The sequence below is a fragment of the Hydra vulgaris genome, chromosome 09 (genome assembly GCF_038396675.1).
Source record: "Hydra vulgaris chromosome 09, alternate assembly HydraT2T_AEP".
Taxonomy (NCBI): domain Eukaryota; kingdom Metazoa; phylum Cnidaria; class Hydrozoa; order Anthoathecata; family Hydridae; genus Hydra; species Hydra vulgaris.
In genome coordinates, this window is record NC_088928.1 from 63,784,371 (window position 1) to 63,809,021 (window position 24,651).

General features: G+C 30.0%; 1 protein-coding gene across 1 annotated transcript; it reads right to left on the minus strand.

The window, feature by feature from the left end:
- Positions 1 to 20,410: 20,410 nt before the first annotated feature.
- Positions 20,411 to 21,181, minus strand: LOC136085646 (uncharacterized). Its single transcript, XM_065806970.1, has one exon. It carries the CDS (start codon positions 21,179 to 21,181, stop codon positions 20,411 to 20,413), a length of 771 nt encoding a protein of 256 aa, XP_065663042.1.
- Positions 21,182 to 24,651: the final 3,470 nt, after the last annotated feature.

Here is a 24,651-nt window from a genome sequence, read left to right on the forward strand (position 1 = left end):
AATGATAAACCACCTGCTCCTAATGCTGCACCTTCACATGCGATAGCTACTGGTGCTGCAATTATTGTTGCTAAAAATCCAATTCCAATAGTTCCAAGTACCATAGCGCTTGCTAGTAATGAATTATCAATTGCTGAAATTGTTTTTACAGCTCTATTATACTTTTTACTCAACACATTTTTCTTTTTTCTCTCACACTCTATTTCTTTTTGAATCTCACTAATTGTGTTTAGACGATATATATGTGCATTAATAATCTTATTTTCTTCATCAGGTGCACTTGGAAGATTTGGATATATTTTATTAAAAGTTTTATTATCATTTGCACTCTGTGCATTTGGTATATCTGAATAAATATTGTTACACAGCTTTTTGCAATTAAACTCCATTTTAATAAGTAAAAATAATTTAAAAAAAAATATCTCCTTTTTTAATCAATAGATCAGAATCAGAATTATTAACAACATTTATTATAATATCATCAACAGTTTCTGATATTACAGAGTTATGTAAACTTAACATTTTTAATTTAAGTTCTTCTTTTAATGAAACTAAGGCAACACCTTCATTAACTACTACACCAAACTTTAAAAGAATATATTGATGTGATAGAGATTTTATTGTAATGTTGTGTTGTGCAAATATTTCATATTTATTATCATTTATTAATACTGAAGGGTGCTTCAAATCTTTGTGTACTTTAGAATAAAGAAGTGTTTTTTGAGGTTCATCTGGTATATATTTGTTTATAAATTTGTGTATTGGCGGATTATTTCTTGGCATTTCTTTTTATACACAATAAAAAATTTTTTTGAGAAATCACACTATCATATTCAAAAATGGAATATTAGCAAATGGTGAATTTGGTCCTAATAATAAACCTGATCCTGTCGATGTATATCCATATCCGCTACGTAAGTACAGTCTATCACCTACAGAACCTCCTTTACCCCATGGTCCCAAATATAAACCATTTCCTGCAGCTTTCGTTTTAACACCTTTTCCATTCTTTTTTAAGTACACAACCCCTTCCAGCAATTTTATCAACCATAGCTGATCCAGCTGCTGAACCTACTCATAAACTGAAACTCTGAACCTGTTAATAAACCTGTTACAAGTGCTGAAGCAACGCTTGATAATAAAAGTTTTCCAGCTGTACCAAGGAAAGGTAAAAGTGCACCAATAAATCCTCCCCCTATTTGAGAATTGTGAGCTAGTTGTGCTTTACTTAGAGTAATTATTAAGCCTTTACCTTTTTCATATGCTCTTTTAATTCTATTCAATTGATAATCTGTTACAGCTAATACATGCTCACCATTAAGATCTGAATGTGATAACTTAATACTAGCTCCATAACCATCTTCAATTGCTTTTTTAAGTTTTTATAATTGCCCTTGCGAAACATTTATTTTAATGTTAGTATATTTACTCATTTTTATATATAATATATAATAATTTTTAAAAAAATTACAAAAAATTATTTTAATAATAAATACTACATCACTTCTTTTATATGAAAAGTGATAGTTACTTCTTCTCCTCGTAAATTCAAAAGATTACCATTTTGACCAAGCAATTTTTTTTGCATTTTTGTTATTGCTTTTAGTGTTACTGGTAAATAAATTAAGTTATACGGCTCTAGAGCAATTTTATAACCAGGACCTACAGTTGGAAAATATGAATATATAACGTTATCAGTTCCTCCATTTATATACGATGATTCTATTATATCACTAGTTACTCGTATGCTATTAACATTTAATATGTTTACTATATTAGTTGATATATTGTAGCCTGCTGAATATATTCCACTGTCAAAACCAAAAGCAGTTCAAATTGAATTAAAAGTTGTAAAAGCAACTTTATAACCAGTTGCAATAGTTAAAGCTAATCTTAATGTATTATTATTTCCTTCAATTGTAATATTTGAAACTCCTGAACTTGCATCACCGTTTCCTGTCATAATCAATTGGATATATTTATTTATATCATTAATTTCAAAACATCCATCTGGAATGTTTATATCCTTCCAAGTTGATCCATTATTTGCGCTATATCTAAAATTGTTGTTTGAAGAATCAATATTAGGAAAACTGTAATATGTCTCTAAACTAACTAGAGCCATTTCATATTCTCTGTCTTCTCTAAGTGTATTAATAGGGGCAAACCTAGTTCTTAAGATATTGCTATTTCCGCTCACTGATAAATATGCCATTTTTATTTTTTTATATAGAAGATAATATTTTTGTTTTTTTATATTTTTTTAAATTCACAAGTTGGTATATAAAACTTATCTAATCCACTTCTATATTTTCCATAATCTTTTTTAGAAGATAGATCTATAATAACAAATCCATGAGGCTCTGACCAAGCTTTCTTACAAAAAATTTTTAACTCATCTTTTGACATATCACTTGAAACATAGTCATTATAAATGTGATTTAAATTCTTTGAATCTTGTGGAAATAAGCAAATAAAATTTGTATTTTCTCGTATAGTTTGCCTAGGTAACATAAAATAATTTTGTGAAAGATAGAAACAATCTACATTACCATGTCTTCCTCGCATATCTTTTTCACGCTTATTTTGCTTTGTTAGTTGTAAATCATCAAATATCATCAAGTTATTCTTATGAATATCAAGATCTTGAGGATCTGGTACACCTTCAGATGTTTCAAAAAACTTACACTCCATATCTATTTTCTCATTTAAATTTTTTGAAATTTCTTTAATTATAAGCTGAGCTTATAATTAAAGAAATTTCAAAAAATTTAAAGGTTTGCATTTAATTTTTCTATTTTGTCTTGTAGCTTAAATAGTTCAAGAACAGTTTCTTTTGGTAATGTTTTTTCAAAAAAATGTTTTAATATTTTGTATTCTGGTTTAAAAAGAGTTTTTCCAAAAACTTGTAAATTATTATAGTCTAACCAACCAGGTCTCAAAAGTAAATTCGATAATAAAGTAGTTTTTCCACAACCCGACTTTCCAACAATAATTCCTCTTATACTCTTAGGAAAAACAACTTATAATTATTTCTCTTATTGTTATTCGCATTGCATCACAAATCTATAATATCCATTTTTATATAATTAAGATTTTCATTTTTTATATATAAAAATACTATACATTTTTTTCTATATATAAAAATGTTCTGCGTTAAATGTAGAAACAAAACAAATACACTAAACTTGCAAAATGTCGTGAGTAAAAACAATAGAAATATGCAACGTGGAACTTGCGCTATTTGTGGAAAAACAAAAACTCAATTTTTATCATCAAAAACAGGAGGAGAAAAAATACAAAATTAGATCTATATAAGCCATAGGCTTGCTTTCTTACTCCCAAAACGTTCAATATTGTCTCTGTCAACTCTGACTTGTTTAAACCTTGGGGGCATCTAAATAAATTATTGAAATTACTAAAAAACCAAACACTAACATTTTAGTTTTCTTAATGCAAAAATGATTTAAAAAATAACTTTATTCCTTTTAATACGCACTTCAACTTTTTTTTTTTTAATGTAATAAGAAAACAAAACAAATACCATAAGTCAGAACTGAATAGCCTTAAATAAACTTATCGATAAATCGTTTAACTTATCGTTAAATCGTTATTAGTTGAAAAGGTAAACTCGTGTTTGCCTCTGCCGTCTGTTTCATTCAGTCCACCTGATAGACGTTTTTTAGGGTTGTATTCACTGCAGTATTAGAAACTGACAAAGTGTTCAAAACATAACCTTGCATGCTTTAATATTAATATCATTATTAAAAAATGTGTAAACGTTTTTTGCTTTTGTTTTTTTTGCTTTTGCTCGATGAATAGTTGACTCTTCTGATTTTACAGGCGCAGTAATTTCTAAATATTTCTATCCTTTGTGTTTCAGTAATTTTTTCAATTTATAAAAGCAGGGTGGTCTGATTTCCCTTTTTGAAATAGTCTTTCTTCTTTTGCTTATGTACGCTTCACCTGAAGCATGGTTTGTTTTTCATTTGTTGCATAACTATAAATTCTTATGCCTTACTCGTTTTTTTCCAGATTGACTGATTGCCTATATCATTTTCATTTATTTGTAAATCAAACTCCGAAACTGTCAGTTCATGAGAGCTTGGTTTATAATTACTATCGCCCCTTTCAAAATTAATCGATTGATTACTAACTGGTGAAGATTGTGGTTGCTGTGTACACAATTCATGAAGTCATGACAAATAATTCAGAAGTTACAGTAGATAGGCCATTGTAACTTCTGAAGTATTTGTCACGACTTCATCTACAGTGGCATGCACTCCTTCTGCAAAAATAAACAATACTTAACTGTTAAACTTCTCGGTTGGAACTCAGTATTTTAAAATCAATAAAATATTCTAGATGATAAAAATATTACCTAATGTTTTATTTATGCCATATTAATTAGAAACATTTATTTCGTCATTTATAAACATTTTAAAACGATCTTGTTTTACAATTTTTATTAATAAAATTTAAATAAAATAAATAAATAACGACAGGAGCAAGTAGAAGACAGAAGTCTTGTCATCAAGCCCCTATAGTAAGCGTTAAATAATTTTTACAAAGTTCTCATTATATAAATTTACAAATACTTGTTATATAAAACAAGTTAAAACATAATTACAACAACAATATGGCAAATTGCAAATATTAAATAAACACATACAGTAAGAAATATTACAAGATTTTTTTTTTTTCATTTAAAAATACAAAAATATGTTTGTGTCTGTTAATTCAAGCAAATACTGTTTAACTATATTTTTAAAACAATTTATTGAAGTTATACTTATCATATTTTGATTAAAAACTATGTTCCACTGACGAGGCCCTCTATATGAAATTGAGTAATCAGATGTTTTAAGAGCTGACTTAGGTAAATTAAAATTATGGATAGAGCACTTCGTTAAGTATTTATGATAAATTTTTAAAAATCAGTTATTAAAGGATTTTGGATGTCATTTTGATATTTAAACATGAATAACAAGTTTTGGAACACGTTTAACTCATAGACATTAAGAGCTTTTATTTCCCGGAGTAACGGCTTGGAGTGGGCGTGTTTATACACATTGCATATAATTCTACTGGTTTGTTTTTGCTTATTATATATATTTTTTAATGCTGAAGGGCAAGTACTTGCCCAAGTAATATTACAATAGCTTATGTAGCTATGGATAAAAGAGTAATATAAATCTATTAAACATTTTTTACTTAGTAGGTGTTTTGTTTTATGCATAATGCCTATAGTTTTAGAGATTTTGTTTTTAACTAGCGTAATATGATTTTTCCAATTGAGATGTTCATCAAATATTACTCCTAAGATTTTAAGTGATGAAACTCTGTTTACTATATTGTTATTTATTATTAGCTGAGAAAGTTGCAGAGGCAAGTCATCGGATTTAGATTAATGATGAAGTAAAATGTACTTAGTTTAACTGATATTCAAAGAGAGTTTGTTTGATTTAAACCAGTCATTTAGGTTTTCCAGCTCACGATTTACTGTAAAGAAAATTGTTTTTATATTGGAATGGGTATAAAAAAGATTAGTGTCATCAGCAAAAAGAACAAAATTAAGCATGTTTGAAGATAGGTAAATATCATTTACGTAAACCAGAAATAGTAAGGGTCCGAGAATAAAGCCTTGAGGAACTCCGCAGCTTATTGTTTTTAACTTTGTACACGTTGAATCATAAGAAATTCTTTGTTTTATATTTTTAAGGTAACTTTGCAGCCATTTTAAGTTGCTATTTATTACTCCATATGTTTCTAGCTTGTACTAGAGAATTTAATGATCAACAGTGTCAAAGGCTTTTGACAAGTCGATGAACAAGCTGAGAGTATAACTTTTTTTAGCAAACCTATCCAGAATTTGACTGGCTAAATCAGTTACTGCATGATGTGTAGAATGCCATTTTGAAGTAATAACTTTATCATACCTAAGATTAACATTTTCACGATTGGATCGCCTTTTCTTCACTTCCGCCAATAAATCTTTTCTCACATCCACAGTTTCACGGAAAAGTCTTTGTTCACATACTCGTTAGTTCCTTTAAACTTATATGATTCTTCCAGAATTTTAATCTTGTCTTTACACCTCAACAAATAAATAACAATTGTTCTGGAGCGTCCATTTCTTTTTAACTCTGTTCGATGAGCCCGCTCTACATCTATTTCAGTTAACCCTAATTTATTTGCAAAAAGCGATTGAATTTTTTCTTCTGTTTCATTCCAGCTTTCTTTTTCAGTTTCCAACAACCCATCAATTCTCAGATTTTTTCTTCTGGATCTATCTTCAGATATTCTTTGTTTTTACTTTATATTTTCACTAAATGATGTTTTTTTTCTTCATTTTTCGTTTCCGTGTTCGTTGATACTGGCAATTTTTTTATCGAACAGCTCCTCGTGGAAATTCAAGCTCAATCTAACATCTTCTACATCATTTACTAATAACTTTATTTCTCTAGAATTATCATTAACTTTTTGTTTAACTTTTTCTAGTCTTTCATTGAATATCTTGGTGTTTGCACTTAAAATATCAATAACAATTTGTTCTTGCTGTTTCAATATAATCGCCATCTCATTTTTGTATGCTGAAAGCATTGCTGTAGTTTCTTTTTTATATTCTAAAAACATTTCTTTTAGCATTTTTTGAATTTCAACAATTGTGACTGCCATATTTATCAAACTTTTCTATTGTTATTTCATTTTTTATTCTTTTTTTTTTGTAAACAAATATATGTATTATATTTTTTGTTTAAAGATTTAAATTTTTTCAGCCGTAAGAAAAAACACGTCCGCTTACTTCCGTGCGCATTGCGCATTTTTTTTCCGTGCGCATTGCGCATAATGATCCATTAACATCTCTTCACTAGTTTCTAAAATTATCACATCCTCTTTATTAAATATTAAACCATGATCTGTAAAAGTGAAATTAAAAAATGTATACTAAACACCAATGTTTGGGTCCTAGGAAGAAGTTGAGACCTGTGACTAAGGGGGTTTGGTGCGAACTAAAAAGGATGCTACAGGCCATTCCAATAAGAAATAATCATTTGCTCCATTTAATAGTATATACTTACTTGATTGATCTAAGTGCTGGCACTCATCTGAATCAAAAATGTCTTAGCAAACCTTCAGGCTCCTTGTTATTGTTATCATCATTGGAGGGCCTAATCAATGTCACATACTTTGCTGTAAAATGTACAAAACAATTTACAAAGTTTTGTTACGAAAATAAAATAAAATTTGGCAAATCTGCAATAATTAGCCCACCTATTTCTGAAAGTTCAATTTACATCTGTTTTTAAACTGTTCCTTTTTTCAATATAAAATACGATTACGGTTGTACCACCTTGATAAATTCAAAAGTTATTTTTTCAAAAATTCGTCAAGTGTTACTCTCTAAGGAATATTAAGGAAAGTTACTGCTAGTTTAGTTGTTAGTTGGTTAAGCATTTTACTTTTCCACCTAATTTTGCATAATCTTCCTTTATTTTCTTAAGAAACTCTCACTTAACGTATTTAAAAAAACTATTTGATTTACCAGAATCGTTTATATAAATAGGTGAGTCAATTAGTGCAGCTTTACCAATTATAATGTATTGAATAGAATTATCTTAGGTACATTATATTATCGTCTTTCTATTTTTTTATGAACATATTAAGTAAAACAAAATAAATAAGACAAATAATGTGTGTAATAAAGAATTCCAGTTACTTACCACAATGTTTCACATCATTTCCTTGCAAAGCCATCTGTACAAGCATTTTGTCGCGTGAATACATTTTAATAGTTCCTTGAGATTATCAACAAATTATAATATTAATAATACCAAGAATGAGTAAAAAACAAAAAAAAAACAGCTCCGACCTATATTTATCCAACACAATACACTAATAAAACCAAGAATAAGTAAAAAACAAGTACTACTAAATATTACACAACAGAAAACATTAAAGAAAAATTAATAAAAACAACAAAGAAAAGGTTATAAAATGAAACTTTCCATGTTGTCATTTTGAAATTGACATTATGTTTTATAGTTTTTGAGTTGGCCGCTAGGGGTAAAGTGCATTAAGTCAACAAAGCATTATGTGCACCTAAAAGGCTGATACAAGAAAACTTGAGATAAAAGAAAACATTTTTCACCTCAATTAATCAAACGTAGTGTTGTATTCTTGGATCTAACTTTGATTCTGACGGCAATAATACATTGTGTAGTATACTTTTAGAAAGGTCTCAAAGAGCTGAGTTTATTAAGGAAATTTTGTAAAACACCCCTATGTCAACATAATGTAGTTTACCTCCATTGCTAAAGAATCAAATAAACGCAAAAACCGATCAAAGAGTATCGTCATCTAAGGAATAAGCATTTTAACCTAATACAATCAGATCGATCAAAAAAAACACGGTCAAACTGAAATTAACAAAGTAATCAACCTAATTCGTGCTGACAAAGGCAAGTGGCGTGCTTTCTTCCCCTTTACTCCTCGCAATTTTTCCGGTAACCCAACTAAAACAGGGCCACTAGTCATCACACTTCCTAACAAAATTACCCGCAACCACTGAAACTTTGATCTGAAACTTTTCAGTTTGTTCTTCCAAGTTGTAGCAAATTGAGCCAACTGCACCACACACTTTATCAACCTTGAATTAAAATAAAATGCAAAAAATAAAATGCGTTCCTTCCTTACATATAAACAGCATTGTTTGTAATACAAAGCAACAAGATCCAAGAATTTACCGAAACCAGATAGCCTCTAATCAACCACCGTATCCAATCAACCACACCAATAAACGACCGATCACTCGACTGATCAAAATGACTGGCCAACAGTAAATTTCATAATTGTCTCTAGAGCAGAGTCGACTACAATTCAATCTCAAAGCATATCGAAACGATACAACGAAGCAATCTCGTCACACAACCACCCCTTACATTAAAAAGTACAAAACATGGGTGACCAAAGAAATGACAAACGTTATCAAATCGACAAGCGAACTCTGGGGCAAATTTATCGCAGCTAGCCAAACAAACAAACCAATTCTACGCCAACAGCCTAAGGGGCCATCCATAAAGTACGTACGCAGTAAAATCACTGATTTAGGATCCCCTTCCCCGTGTACGAACCTGTACGCTTTCAACCCCCTCCCCACCTCTCTCTCTCCCCCTCGTACGTACGCATTATTTTTTTTCAAAATAAAGCTTTCCCAATCCCCCTCCCCCATCTTTCTTAACGAATTCAAAACATTAAAAACAAAAAAAAAATATTTAGTTTATTTGACATTTCTCTATACTTAATTAAAAATTAAAATGTTACTTAATGTTACTTATCTTTATGTTACTTATCTTCAAATGTTACAACATTTTAAGAGAAATGATAAAAACCAGTTTGCGTACAGCAATTGTAAAAATGTTTAAAAAAAAAGAAAACTAAAACAAGTTAAGGATAGATAGTCAAACCGCGTACGTACTCAATGTCTTTAACACCCTTTCCCCCTTGTACGCGTTTGTACGTTTTTGGGAAACCCCAATCCCCCCATAACTACGTACGTACTTTATGGATGGCCCCTAAACATGCAAGCAAAGCAGTAAAAAAGTTGATTCAGCAGTTCTTACTTATAAATAGGAACTTCTACACAATAGTAGACATGGCCCTAAAATCTTCCATTCGTACGTTAAAAGCAAACAAGAAACAAACGATTGCATCCAGCAACTTAAAACAACTAACAGTCAAACAACAACAAATCCTAAAGTAATCTGAAACACACCAAACGATTATTTTCAATCATTTTTTGAAATTGAGCCGCTAGCGTCTCTCCCAACATTTAAACCTCATTCCACAAGCATGCACCAACCGACTACACATACGAATCTGTTAAAGAAAAACTCTCAAACCTGAACAAAACTAAATCAATTGGCTTTGGTCGCATTTGCGCACAGTAAATGATAAAATACAGTGCTGCAGGCTTTGCTATTCCACTAAGTATTATATTCTCTGATTTGCTTAAAGCTGGAAAAACTGTCAAGTTTAAACCAAAACAAAAAGTCAAACTCCTCAAACTATCGACCTATTTTGCACACTTCAGTCTCCTTCGAGGTAATGAAATGTCTTGTAAAAAGTGACACATTACTGACCACCTGAACAAGAATAAACTCATCAGCTCAACATTGGGTTCTGAAAAGGAAAAGGTTACGTCACAAATCTACTTAAAGCATGTGACATACTGACTGAAGCTGCCCGCAAATGTTACCCAAACGATATCATATTCATAGACTTTGCAAAAGCTTTCAACAAGGTTCCACACAGGCGTCTGCCGCACAAGCTTAAATCTTACAGAGTGTCTGACAACTTGTAAATAGATCGAAGGCTGGCTAACTGACCGCCAACGTGTCAGTTAGCCATTGGTAACACTAAATCCAATTGGAAAACAGTCTCTAGCGGTGTGCCACAACGATTGGTACTTGGACCATTTCTTTTCCTTATCTACATTAACGATTTGCCAGAAAAAATACTACATCACTTTAAAATGTATGCAGATGACTGCAAAATAATCAAAGTTTTCGAATCGAACCATGACATTATAAAACTCAAAGCCAACATCAATGAAGCAGTGAAGTGTTTGCACATATGGCTAATGTCTTTTTATGTCAATAAGTGCAAAGTCATTCACACTGGGCGTTGAAAAACCACAAAACTGACTGCAATTACATTATGAATAATTTGGCAGGCCAACTGCATCGGCTGTCATGCACAATCTGAACAACATCTGAACAATACCTAGGCGTATTTGTTTCTGCAACTCGGAGTGTAGCTAATATCCACATTTCTCAACTAATCTGAGAAATTATTCACAGTGTTGGTATATCAATTATAAATTGATTTGTGTGAAGTGATATACACGGTTGCATTATATTAGAAACTCTATTAACAGAAATATTACTTTCAATACATCTGTAAATAACAACTCTCATGTTACAGCTATATTGCATTTTTTACAGTTGTTGTTGCATTTTCTTACAATATTAGTCACAAATTGTGTATTTTAGAGAACTGAGAAAAACACATTTAATTAAAAAAACCCATAAAATACTTTAAACAAACAAAAAAAGTTCACGTAAAAAACCTATTGACAAATATTATCTTATAAAAAATCAGTTTTATGTCAATAGTTGTTATTAGTAAATAAATTAAAATTATTATGCACCATAACAGCACCATATGCTCCATATGCACCATAACAGACGTTCTCATTAACTACTGTAAGTTCATTATAAATTTATTTTCAGAACTTCTATGCTGCAGCATTCTAGCTTTATTTCTTTATGGGATTTCTTTAAATTTCTTAATGGGATCAAACATGTTTATATAACCACAAAACTTTTCTCAAAAAACTTTTATTGCTCATAATTAAACATCAAAAGTTCATTGTTGCTTCTTTGTTTATAGCTTTCGTAGAATAAACCTTCTGCTAACATTGGCAAAATGCAAAGAAAATAAGAAGACAGTGGTAAAATCCACATTATTTTCAGCATCATAAAAAGTTATAATTTAAAAGTTACATTTAAAAAAATTTTTGACAACGAACAATGGTAGCTATTGTTTCATCTCATATATCGGTGTTCATAAATATGAAGCAATCATTTAAAAAAATGAAAAAATATGTAAAAATGTAAAAATAAAAATCATAATTACCAAAACTATTATTTTTATTTATAAAATCATTACTTACAAGTTTTACAGAAGATTTGCTGCAGGAACTGGATGTACACATGTTTACTTTTGATTTTTTACTACAATCAAGTTTTCATGCAAATTTTTCTTTAGCTGCAATATTTGATGATTTATTTTAGTTTCCTCTGAAGAGTATAAGTTTCTTACTATGTCTTATTTTATTTCATTTTTCTTTTTTCTCCATTAATTTTAATATTGCTTAATCAAAGTGATAGGACAAAATGGCGCTGCTCGACTTTCTCCTTTCCCTTAGCCCCCTACCCTGTTTTTATAATTGATTATGGTAGTATATACTATATTGATTCAGAATCGTATAAAAACAAAAAAGATCTGAAAACTTGAGGAGAATACTCTTATTTGATGTTAAAGTTAAAATCACTCTAAAAACATTTTTGCTATCTTTTTCAAACTCGGTTATAATTATACTTTTCTAAAATAACTTTAAAAAAGTCTTTAACAATATTAAAGCAAAAATCAAGCAATATTAAAGCAAAAATCAAGCTTTTGCATTAATATTTTTAAGTATTCACAAAGCTCACAATCATAAGTTAGTGTTGGAACAGCTAAAGTTTTATATAACTGGACAATGGAGTTCTGGAATCTAATTGAATTAAAGTTTTGATTACTGCCCGGAAATTGATTATTCGGCAATTTAAAAGATTAAGTGAGGCAAAATGTGAAGTTTTTGAATCTCATGTAAAGCTTAGATGACTAAGTATATCATAAACTTTTATTTGTTGGTAGTTGAGTGTTATTGTGCAGTTTTAAATTTGCTTTTTTCTGGTTAGCAAGAACTCGGTTTTGTCAGCATTTAATTTTATGCAGTTTTCTTTTGTGTATATATTACAGGTATTATCAATATTTTGTAGGCAAGAGAGGGTAGATTAAAAATTGGCGAGTTTAAATTTTTTTTTTGAAACCAGTTTCCCGCCGTTTTTTAAAATAAAATGCAGGAATATTTTTACTTCGGCTTAACTCGGGTATCCACCAAGATTTTATATGCTAAGACGGTTTTTTCCTGGATAAATATTGGCTAAGTGCCTCAGATGCGAATTTTGTAACAATTCGAGTTTGATAAGTTCTTTACTACCTAATTATGCGACATGTTTATTCCAATTTAGATTTTTGTCAATAAAAACACCGAAAAATTTTTGTCATTATATATCAGTCACGTTACTTATTAAAAAAACCACAAAGCTCAAAGTTACCAAAACTACGTTAATATAGCATGGGGTAGTACCTATAAAATAAAATTAAAAGCGTTCTATCGTAAATAGAAGCATGCTATACCTGTTATTATTTTAAAAATAAAAAATAACACTTAAAACCACTCTGAACAAATGTCTTTATTAACATTGTTTGAACTAAATGTATATAATGCTCTAAGTCTTATGTATAATAGCAAAATGCAAAAAAGTCCTTCAATTTTCTATAGTCTTTGTAAAGCCTACAAATAGTACTCTGTTAGGGTCTTTATGAAAAAGTAAGCGTGAGCAATCTAAAATTACTTATCGTGCACCTCATATCTGGAATAAGTTTTTACTAATTAACTTAAATAACTTTGATTTAAAAAAATGAAATTGCTTTAAAAAAACTATTAAAAAGAGTATTTTTTTCGAAACGTATCCTCTGCAAGAGAAAAAGTTTAGAAAAAAATTTTTTAATAGTTTTAATTTTATCTTATTCTCTGCAAGCTTCTTAAATAATTTCTTATTTTTTACTATATATAAATATATTTTCAACAATGCATTATAAATGTGTCAATGCAAAAAAAAAAAAAAAAAAAATATATATATATATATATATATATATATATATATATATATATATATATATATATTCGTATACTTTTTATAAAATGAAAAAAAGAAAAAAAAAAATATTTGTTATCTGACATATAAATACCATTATAATGTTACGATTTTATGAATATGTTTTTATATTTATGGCATTGTGAAGCGGATCTTGATAATACGACCATTTGGTTTTCTGCAAGTTTTACGCGCTGTTACAGAGAATTTCTTATTTTTGTGAAACCACTAAACTTTGTTATTATTTACTATATATAGTCACTGTTAACGAAGCTTTATCTTGTAATTACAAATTTGTAATACAAAGGAACAAAATATTAACTTAAAATTAAAATAAAATAAATAATTACTTATCATGGAGCTAGCTCTCTTAAATAATTCATATATTCCGTGAGAAAAAGATTGAAAGTCGTTTTCTTTTCTTTTTTTTTATTACCATCCTTCCTTCCAACAAGGCTGCAAGCAACCACTATTAGAGTTGGAAGTTACTGGAAGAGATAGATGAAATTTATAGAGCAAGATAACGATTAACATCTTAAAAGAATGCAAATTATATGAATCGGGAAAACAAGATGAAGGAAGCGAATCCTAATGAACAGGATTTCGAGGTGTTCGAGGTGTTCGAGGTGTTCGACAGGTGTTCGAGGGAAAAAGCTAGATAATAATAAGAATTTTTGGAGCAATTAGGATAGTTTTGGAGCAATTAGAAACAGTTAGATGAATTGGAGACTTAATTGAATGACAAGTAATATGAGAATAAATTTAGTAGATGGCACAGGAGACGCTAGCTCTTTAGAGCAGCGCCAATTATAGTATTTATAAACATGAGAAAGATAAGCAACATTACGACAATGTGGCAATAAAATAATAAAAGAAAAAAAATTTATAACGACAGGAGCAAGTAGAAGACAGAAGTCTTGTCATCAAGCCCCTATAGTGAGCGTAAAGTATTTTTTACAAAATTCTCATTATATAAATTTACAAATACTCGTTATATAAAACAAGTTAAAACATAATTACAACAAGAATGCGACAAATTGCAAAAATTAAATAAATACATACAATAAGAAATATTACAAGATTTTTTTTTTCCGTTTAAAAATACAAAAATATGTTTGTGTCTGTTAATTCAAGCAAATACTGTTTAACTATATTTTTAAAACAATTTATTGAAGTTATACTTTTCATACTTTCATTAAAAACTATGTTCCACAGATGAGGCCCTCTATATGAAATTGAGTAATTAAATATTTTAAGAGTTGACTTAGGTAAATTAAAATTATGGATAGAGCACCTCGTTAAGTATTTATAATTAATTTTTAGAAATGGCTTATTAAAGGATTTTGGAAGCATGTCATTTTGATATTTAAACCTGAATAATAGTTTTGGAACACGTTTTACTCATAGAAATTAAGAGCCTTTATTTCCCGGAGTAACGGCTTGGAGTGGGCGTATTTATACACATTACATGTAATTCTACTGGCTTGTTTTTGCTTAATATATATATTTTTTAATGCTGAAAGGCAAGTACTTGCCCTAGTATATTACAAAAGCTTATGTAGCAATGGATAAAAGAGTAATATAAATCTACTAAACATTTTTTACTTAGTAGGTGTTTTGTTTTATGCGTAATGTCATAGTTTTAGAAATTGATGAAACTCTGTTTACTATATTGTTATTTATTACAATGATTGTAGTTTGGCTGCAAGAGCAGATGCAACTATGTTTACAATATACTTTTGCAATTTTTCCAAATGAGAAACGGTATCATTTGAAGTACCGCCCCAGATATGGCAACGGTATTCTATACAAGGACGGATTTGAGATTTATAGAGATAAAGAATAGAATCCTGAGTAAAAACGTGGCAAGCACGATAAAGAGATGCAACCTTAGCAGATGCTGATTTTGCAATCAATTTGATTTATGGTTTCCAAGAAAGATAGGAAGCAAGAGTTGATTCTAGAAGATAAATGGTTGATGACTCCTCGAGTACATTACCGTTGTAAGCGACCGGGTTTGATATGCGACTGGGGCCTGGGCTGGGGTAGGGTTTGTGACCGGGGCTACATAAACATTTATACATTCTAAAGTATATTTTTTTAATTCAAAATTCATGTTACATATATATATATATATATATATATATATATATATATATATATATATATATATATATATATATATATATATATATATATATATATATATATATATATATATATATATATAATAGATTGGTTTTTCCACCAAACGGTTAACCCGTTTGGTAGAAACGAGTTTCCACCAAACTGGTGGTGGAAACTCGTTTTCATTCAAAAACATTTGTTTCAAAACATTATTATTCTTTTTGAAGATGATAATACCTTTGCAATAAATCTTGAAAAAAAATCAGACCAACATAATAATTATTGGCATTTATCTCTCATCGCCGCGCAGTAATCAAACATCGCTCGAGGAATATAAGAGTTATTTAGAACTTCAGAAATTATTAATAACTACGAGGGTATTGCTGAAGTTTATAGTTTTAAAATTATATAACAAGTGCTTATAAGAGTATTTTTTTCCAGCCTGCTGGAAAACGGCATCTGTTACTGCTATTTTCAAAATTCCCGGAGAGCGATCTAATTCACCCGGTTCAAACCCCACCTATGGGCAAGTTATGCGACATTGGTTAGGAAGGAGCCGTGAACTTCTAATTAAATCCTTATCCGTGTTGCACTGTGATAACACCATAAGGACTAATTGGGGCACCTAAAATAAAAATTAAAAAAAAATCAAACTACAGTCAACAGAGCCTTCAATTAAAAAATACTTAATCTCTCATCTTAAGTCTAATAAGTTACATTTTCTGATCATCAATATGATCAGAAAGTAATTTATTGCTCTACTGCTGATTTATTAACGTTAATAACTAACAGGTTTTATTGTGCATTAGATGTGGAAAGGCTAAGGATATCGATCTCGACATTTCTAAGGCTTTTGATAAACTTTGGCATGCTGGTCTTCTCCATGTGGTCTCCTCTTACGGTGTGTCAGACATCTTTAAAATTATTTGATGTTTCCTTTCTAATCGTAGTAAAAAAGTCGTTCTCAATAAACAGCACTCTTTTTCATATCCTGTAACTTCAGGGGTTCCTCAAGGTTCTATCCTTGGCCTTATACTTTTTTTAACTATCTCGCAGAGATTCTCACACTTAAGGTGGCATTGTTCGCTAATGATACGGCAATTTATTCTTGTCTTGATAAGAAGCCAACACACTCTGATTGCTTGGAGGGGTATTTCAGCTTGAAAAGGATCTCAACTCTGCTACAGCATGGGGCTCTCAGTGGCTGGTAAACTTTAATTCAGATAAAACTCAATTTTTTTCATCTTTTTTTTTTTTTTTTTTTTTTTTTTTTTTTTTTTTTGTCTTTCTCTGTTTTAATATAATATAAGATTTTACAACTTCGTAATATAAAATTTCAATAAATAAAATAAGTAAAACAGATAGGGGCTCAAAGAAGATGAGGATGGCCAGAACGTCATCGAAATCTTTTCAAGAGCCCCTTTAACAATATTTTAAAAGAACTTTGTAATATGTTATAATAGCGTAATAAAATTTCAATAAATTATCGTAAGTGCGCTAATAAGTTTATAAAGCAACAGATAAAAAGTAAAAATAAAACAAAAAGTAAAAATAAAACAAGAACAGATTTAATGAGACAATTATTCAGCGTAACTTTAACTAAAAATTTTTCTCAGGTTTTAAAAATTTCTTTTTTTGTTGTAAACTTGAAAGAACTTAACGAATTTAAAACCATACCCTTGAATCCTTTTTGAAAGGTATTCAATACTTTTGGCCCTCGATATGAAAGGTATACTTTTGGCCCTCGATAGGAAATGCTATATTCTGAATAGTTATTAATTATCCGAGGCAGTTTATATGTGTTCGATCATATTTGCTCTTCGATGATAATTTTCATTTTTATTTATTTCAAACTTGATGTTAAAGCTTGCAGGAGAGATATTGTTATTGAAACGATACATGAAAATTAGATGCTAATAGATATTTATTTCATATACATGCATCATTTTCATATCTTTTATTAAGGTTTTAGCGTGTTTATGTTTATTGTAAAAGTAAATGATTCTGCAAGCATGTTTTTGTAAACTACAAAGTTTAGTACTTGCCCATGAAATGTTTGCTTAGCTAATGAAGCTATGAATTAGTTCAAAGTAGATTAATTCAAGACATTGTATTGATGTTAGAGCGAACTCAATGCATTAAACCTATGATTTTTGTTAATTTTGACTGGATGCAGAGAAAATAAAATATGTACTACTTCATGAAAAAACACAAGAGAAAATCTTCCTCTTAAATTGCCTGACCTTTTCCTAAATGATAAACTAATCAAAAAGAAAAACTAAAAAAAAAAGTATAAGATTCTCAGGAATTATTTTTAATGAAAAGTTATCCTGGCTTCGCCATATAAAATACATTAAGCGAGAGTCTGTCAGCCTTAAACCAATTGTTTACTTTTTTTAGTTCAAAATTCATATCCGCATATAGTTTTTTGATATTATTGTTTATAATAAATAGAGTTAGTTTCATCCGCAAACATGATTGAATTTAGTTTTAAAGACTTGCATTACAGAAGTCATTTATAAAAATTAAAAACAGGAGTCGGCCGAGAATTGATCCTTGAGGAACTTCTCCAAAGACATTGATTACTCCAGATAGGACAATATGCACATATTGCTCTATGTTAGTTAGATAGCATTTAATCCGGTAATAAATTTTATTAATTTTTCCCATTAGTATTAGGGTATCTACCTGGATGCATAAATCCACTGCACCAAACGCTTTTTATTAATCAAGAAATATTCCTAAAGTAAAATTCATTTTTTCAAAACCATTAGTTATTTGGTTTACTATTTCAATGATTACAGGCTTATGTCGAGAGATATTATTTTGAAAACCAAATTGATTTGGGTAAAAAAATATTGTTTTTAATAAAGTAATCATAGACTCTATTATAAACTACACGTTCGAAGAGTTTTTAAAATACATAAAGTATTGATATAGGTCTATAGTTCAAAATGTCAGAATGATCATTACATTTGTATATTGGAGTAACTTTTTCTAATTTACGTACATCCGGAAAAATTCCAGAACTTAATTAGAGTTTAAGTATATGAAACAGAGGTCTATTAAGACTGTGTTTGATTGCAACAGCTATATCACTAGATATTTCATCAAACCTTGGGGGCTTATTTTTTTTTAGAGAGGAAAAAGCTTCCTCAAGTTCTTTATAGTTTAATTCAAAATCATGCATGATAGCGTTATTTACGAGTTTTAGGTAGGTTTTAAATGATTCAAATGTTGGTACTTTTTTGACAAGATTCGGACCAATATTTATAAAGTATTTGTAGAATTCTTCCACAATTAGTTTTTGCCAAATTATTTCATTGTTTTCAATAACAATTCGTTTACGTAGAGAAGATGAGTTCAATTTTTTTCTTCCCATTATGTCATTAATAATGGATCAATTTTTTTGCTGTCAAAGTTGCATTTGTTGATTTGATTATTGTAATATTTTAATGAGATCGTGGTAAAAATATTTGTAATTTTTGTAATTGGTTTCATTATCATTATTATTTTTCAGAAATTTATTATAAAGATTTTTCTTCTTTTTTGAGCACTTTAATAACGATTTATCCATCCACGGATTAGCAATTGCTTTTGACTTAGTTGTTATTATCTCTTTTCATTAAAGTACTCCAAAAATGTACTTAAAAAGGCATTGTAAGCTTCATTAGTATCTTTACATTTATATACGTTGTTCGATGTTTCTTGTTTTAGTCTACTTGTTAATTTATTAGTGTTACTCAATTTTAAATTTCGTTTTATTAAATGTATAATTTTTGAATGACAATCAGACATAGATTTAAAGTTTTTTATTTTTATGAATATCGGGAAATGATCGCTAATATCTGTCAAAAATATACCGGTTTCAAATGTCGTTTCTAAATAATTATTGATAAAAATATTGTCTATTGCTGTTGCAGAGGTTTTTGTTACTCGCGTTGGTTTATTAATAGTTGACAAGACATTAAATTTAAAAAGCATATCAAAAAAAGATTTTATTTTTGGAAATTTTGTGTTAGAAAGAGCATCAAGATTTATGTCACCAGTTATATATAAAGTCTTATTTTCTTTATTTATTTTCATAATCGTATTTTTGATAAAGGTTTCGAAATTTTTTATTTTTCCACTCGGTGGACGATAAACACATCCAACTAAAATGTTTCGGTATTTTTTATTAATAATTTCAATGAAAAGGCTTTCATAGTTATCATTTGAAAAGCATAGTATATTTTTTATCTTGAAAGCATACTTTTCTAAGACATAAATTCCTAATCCTCCTCCTTTTTTCCCATTTCCTCTTGATTGACTTATTAGTCTATAAAATGGTAATATATAATTAGAATTTAATTCAAGAGAACTTTCTGTATCATGCCAAGTCTCTGAAATAGATATGATGTCGAACGTGTAGTTTAAAATATTTAAAAATTCTTTAAGTTTATCAAAATTTTGCTGCATGCTTCTAATGTTTATGTGTAATACAGAAAATGAGCCATCATCTGCTATTACTTTAAATTCAAAAGGATCAATATACGGTGTGTTAATTAAGTTCATTTGAGTTTCTTGAAAAATATTTATATTTTCTTCTGATAGGTTATTTATAAAGTTGTCCTCAAAAAAGTCTAAATTTAAATTGTGAAAATCTAATTTCTGTGGAAAAAGCGCTGCCATTTTTTAAAAATGTATAATTTAAAAATATTTAATATAATTAAAAACTAAAATACTCAAAACGCTTACTCGTTTACGCATGTCGGAATAACATCTGTGTTGCGGGTGTTTTCTCGAAATTCGTGAACAATTAGTTTGTTGTAAACAACTTTTGCAAAATAGCCATTTTGACGATGTATCTTCGCCTGATCAAAAAGTTCTTTTTGAATTTTTCGCGTGGTAAAACTAAAATCTTCATTTAGAAAGATATTATTTCCTTTTAATTTTGTTGCTCTTTCCAAAATTGTTTTTTTGTCCTCGTAATCCCGGAGCTTCAAGACAATAGTTCGTTTTCGTTTATCATTAGCTACTCCCACTCGATGAGCCCGATCAATTATAATATCTTTTTCAATACCAAGGTTATCTTTAAATAGTTGCTTTACCTTTTTCTTTGTGATTTCCCAATTCTTTTCTTCGTTATTTTCAACGACCCCGTCAATTCTTAAATTGTTTCTTCTGTTACGGTCTTCAATATCAACGCTTTTTAATTTTAACTCAATATTGTCAGAAGATATTTTACCCTGCATTTTTCGTACATTTGATAAATCATCGTGAACTTTATTGATTTTTTCCTCAACTGCTCTAGCTTTATCGTTGAATACATCGCCAACAAAATTTAATCCAGATTTCATTTCGTCGAGTTCTCGCCGAACTTCTTTAAAACTAGATTGAAAGTTATCAAACCTCTCATTTATGTTCGATAATGCTTCATGAAAAAAAGACAAAATTGTTTCTTTTTGAATATTTAGTAGCTCTCTCATCATAGCAATCGAAACTAACTCTTCTGATTTAGACATATCCAATCTTTATCCCCGGTGAAATTATAAGATTTAGCAGGGGTTGATAACCGGGACTAGAAAAAATTTATAATACTTCATTTATTTTAATTTTATACTTACATTTACTATTTATTAAAATACTGGCATATATTTATTTATTTTTAAACTCTAATTTACTTTAACAAGGTTGAAAGCAACCACTATTAAGTTATAAGTTACTTTAAAATAGAGAATAGGTTAAAAAGCTTGGAAACGGTTAAACTGATGACTTAAAAAGTTGTAGGTTGTATAAAAAAGTAAAACATGAAGATATAGCCAAACAAGAATAAGCTTTGGTTTATCGTTATAGAGATGATAGCTCGTTTGAGCATTGACCATGATTGTATTTGTAGAGAAAAGAAAGAAATGCAACCTTACAAGAATGGGAGAGTGGCTCAAGCTTGGCAGATAAATCGGGTCTAACTATATTACAACGTGCTTTTAGACTTTGTCTGAGATTAAGAGGGTTGTTATTCGCCAATATAGGAATGCCAAAAATATTGCAATAATCTTTTTGCATTAAATAAATGAGTATTGTAGTCTAACAAAAATTGTGAATTTTAAGTCCAGAATTTAAATCCACAAGCCACTGCGAACCTTGGCGGTTATAGGAGTAAGATCGAATTAAAAACCGACTGCTTGTTCCAAGCAATCAAAAAGTCAAGTTTTTTTGTCAAGACAAAAGTATAAAGTTGAGTCGTCAGACACGACCTGTTAATATTGGCTTCTTGGAATAATAAAATGATATTTTTTCTCAAAAGAGATGTTCTTGTAAAAAAGATGAAAAAAATAACTACTGTTTAACAAAGCAAATGCTCAAGGTGGTGAAAAATTTGATGTAGAATGAGGCTCAAGGTGGTGAAAAATTTGGTGTAGAATGAGGCTCAAGGTGGTGAAAAATTTGATGTAGAATGAGGCTCAAGGTGGTGAAAAATTTGGTGTAGAATGAGGCTCAAGGTGGTGAAAAATTTGGTGTAGAATGAGGCTCAAGGTGGTGAAAAATTTGGTGTAGAATGAGGCTCAAGGTGGTGAAAAATTTGATGTAGAATGATGCTCAAGGTGGTGAAAAATTTGGTGTAGAATGAGGCTCAAGGTGGTAAAAAATTTGGTGTAGAATGAGGTTTGACTTAAAATTAAAAAAAAGGAATAAAAAATTACTAACTTTTATTCCAGAAGGAATAAAAGCTTTTAAGTTGCGCTTTATCCATACATAATGTGTATAATTTAAATAAATATATTCAATCATAATCAATCATAAACAAACAAACAAATAAAAAAAGGAGGGGAGTCAAGAAGTGTCGGAAAAATGTGACGTAGAAAACAGCAACTAAAGTTAGAAAAGTCAATAAAACCCATGTAACAAAATGCATGAAAAGCATCAATCAATAAACAAAAAGCAGTTTTAAAATTGCTACATTTAGTATTTTATATAAAAAATAATATACTAAACTTAATTTCCCATAGAGTTCGAGTTAACCGAAGTAATTCGCTAAAAAGGGATGAAAAATCGGATCGACTTAATCAAGGTTTGACTTAACCGGAAATTTTTATATTAATCAGTGGGACAATATCAAGGGACCAAATAAAACAGTTTAAGATAACAAAAGTTCGAGTTAACCCGGTTAACCATGAGCGAGACTAGGTTTTTTCAAACCGAGACGAGACCGAGACGAGAAGTTAGTACTTCTCGTGAGACCGAGAACGAGACGAGACGAGAAATTTAACAATTTTTGAAAACAAATTCATTAAAATCCAAGTAAAAAGAAAAAAATGTAAACATGGTTTTGACAAATAGACACAAATGACATTTTTCAAATGTAAACAACTTTTTCAAATATTAATTCAGAATTTTTTTGCCAAACTTTTCCAACAATATTTTCTTTGATTTGTTCTAGCAATGTATTTGAATTTGAGTTCTGGCAATGTATTTGAATGCAATTTCCACCAATCAAGTATCGGAAAGTCATTTTTGGCATCAGGGAGATATTCATACTGGCACATTTCGCTCAAAATAGGATTCAGTTTAGATGTTGGCTCTTGTGTTTCAAGTCTGACGTTTAACTTGCGCTTCAGTTTTGAATTAGGGGACAAATCTGCTGAAAGGACTCTGGCAACAGGTTGGCACTCAACATTATCCTTAACCTGTGAGGCTAACCATTCTTTTGTTGTTTGAAATTTTTTGAAGAGCTTTAAGTGAAGTCCCTTTAAAGCAGGATTTAAGTAGTTTGCTACAGCACTCAAAAAGTTTCCAGCGTGACAAAGAGGAAATCTTTTCTCAATGTAGCTTTTCAAGTTTTTTGCATACAAGACACCGTAGCCATTTTTTCCTTCCGTCTCAATAAATTGATCAATTTTGTCATGGATTAAATAAAGAGAATCGGCGACAGTGTTAATTGTTGGAATAGACTCAGCCGACCACGTTTCTGTAGCTTCTTTAAGTGGTGCCAAAATTTCTTCTGCTCCCTCGATTGATTTCCACTGTGATGCACTGATGGTCTTTGAAGAAAAAATATCTTCATTTGCACATAAGCTGATAATTGCACTCTTTAGATGTAGGACAGAAGCCATGCAATCCAGTTTACTATTCCATCTTGTGTCAACAGATTAGCGTAACTGTCTAAAATTGATTCCTTGAGCGTCTGATTCTAATTCAAGTAACTCAGCTGCAACTATTGACTGGTGAGTTAAAGAAGCCAAATCTTTGCATGTTTGCAACGCATCATCCATTCCAGCAGTCATTCCAAAGGAGTCTCGAACTGCACATTGCAAAATATGATTGTTTCACAAGTATTGGTCAAGGCGCTTTGACAATTTGACTGCAAGTTTCATGTTTCTTGCCTGGTCGTTCACGCAGTACATTGGCAAATCAGCAGGCAAATTTAGTTCTTTTAAGAAAGAATCCAGCTTTCCTTTAATTAAGATACCTGTGTGTCTGCCTGGGAACTGTTGGACATAGGGTGTCCAGTGATGTAGTCTCCAATTTTCGTCAATAGCATGAAAAGTCCAAGAGATGTAGCTGTCCTGAGCTCTAGAAGTCCAAAGGTCAGAAGTAAATGCAGCACTTTTTAGATTTGGCGTAATCTCCGTTATTATGTTCTTTATTCCAGCTTGAACTTCTCTTTACCGAATTGAAAGCTTTCTTGAATATGGTGTTCTGTGATGAAGGCTCAGTTTAGGGTTTGCAATGTCAAACAATTTCTTGAAACCTCTTCCTTCGACTGCTGAAAAGGATGCCAGATCAGTGCAAAAGTAATCCAGCAATGCAGAGTCAAACTGTTTTTTAATGGAATTGTCTTTGTCATATTTGGACTTTGTTTCAAGCATTTCGACCATGGTTTGTTGTTTCTTCTTAGGAGGAGGAAGAAGAAAGTTGACCGTTTTTTCAGAATATTCAACGTAATCTTGGCTGTGTTTTTTTTCGAGGTGACGATGAAGGCCGCTTGTGTTTC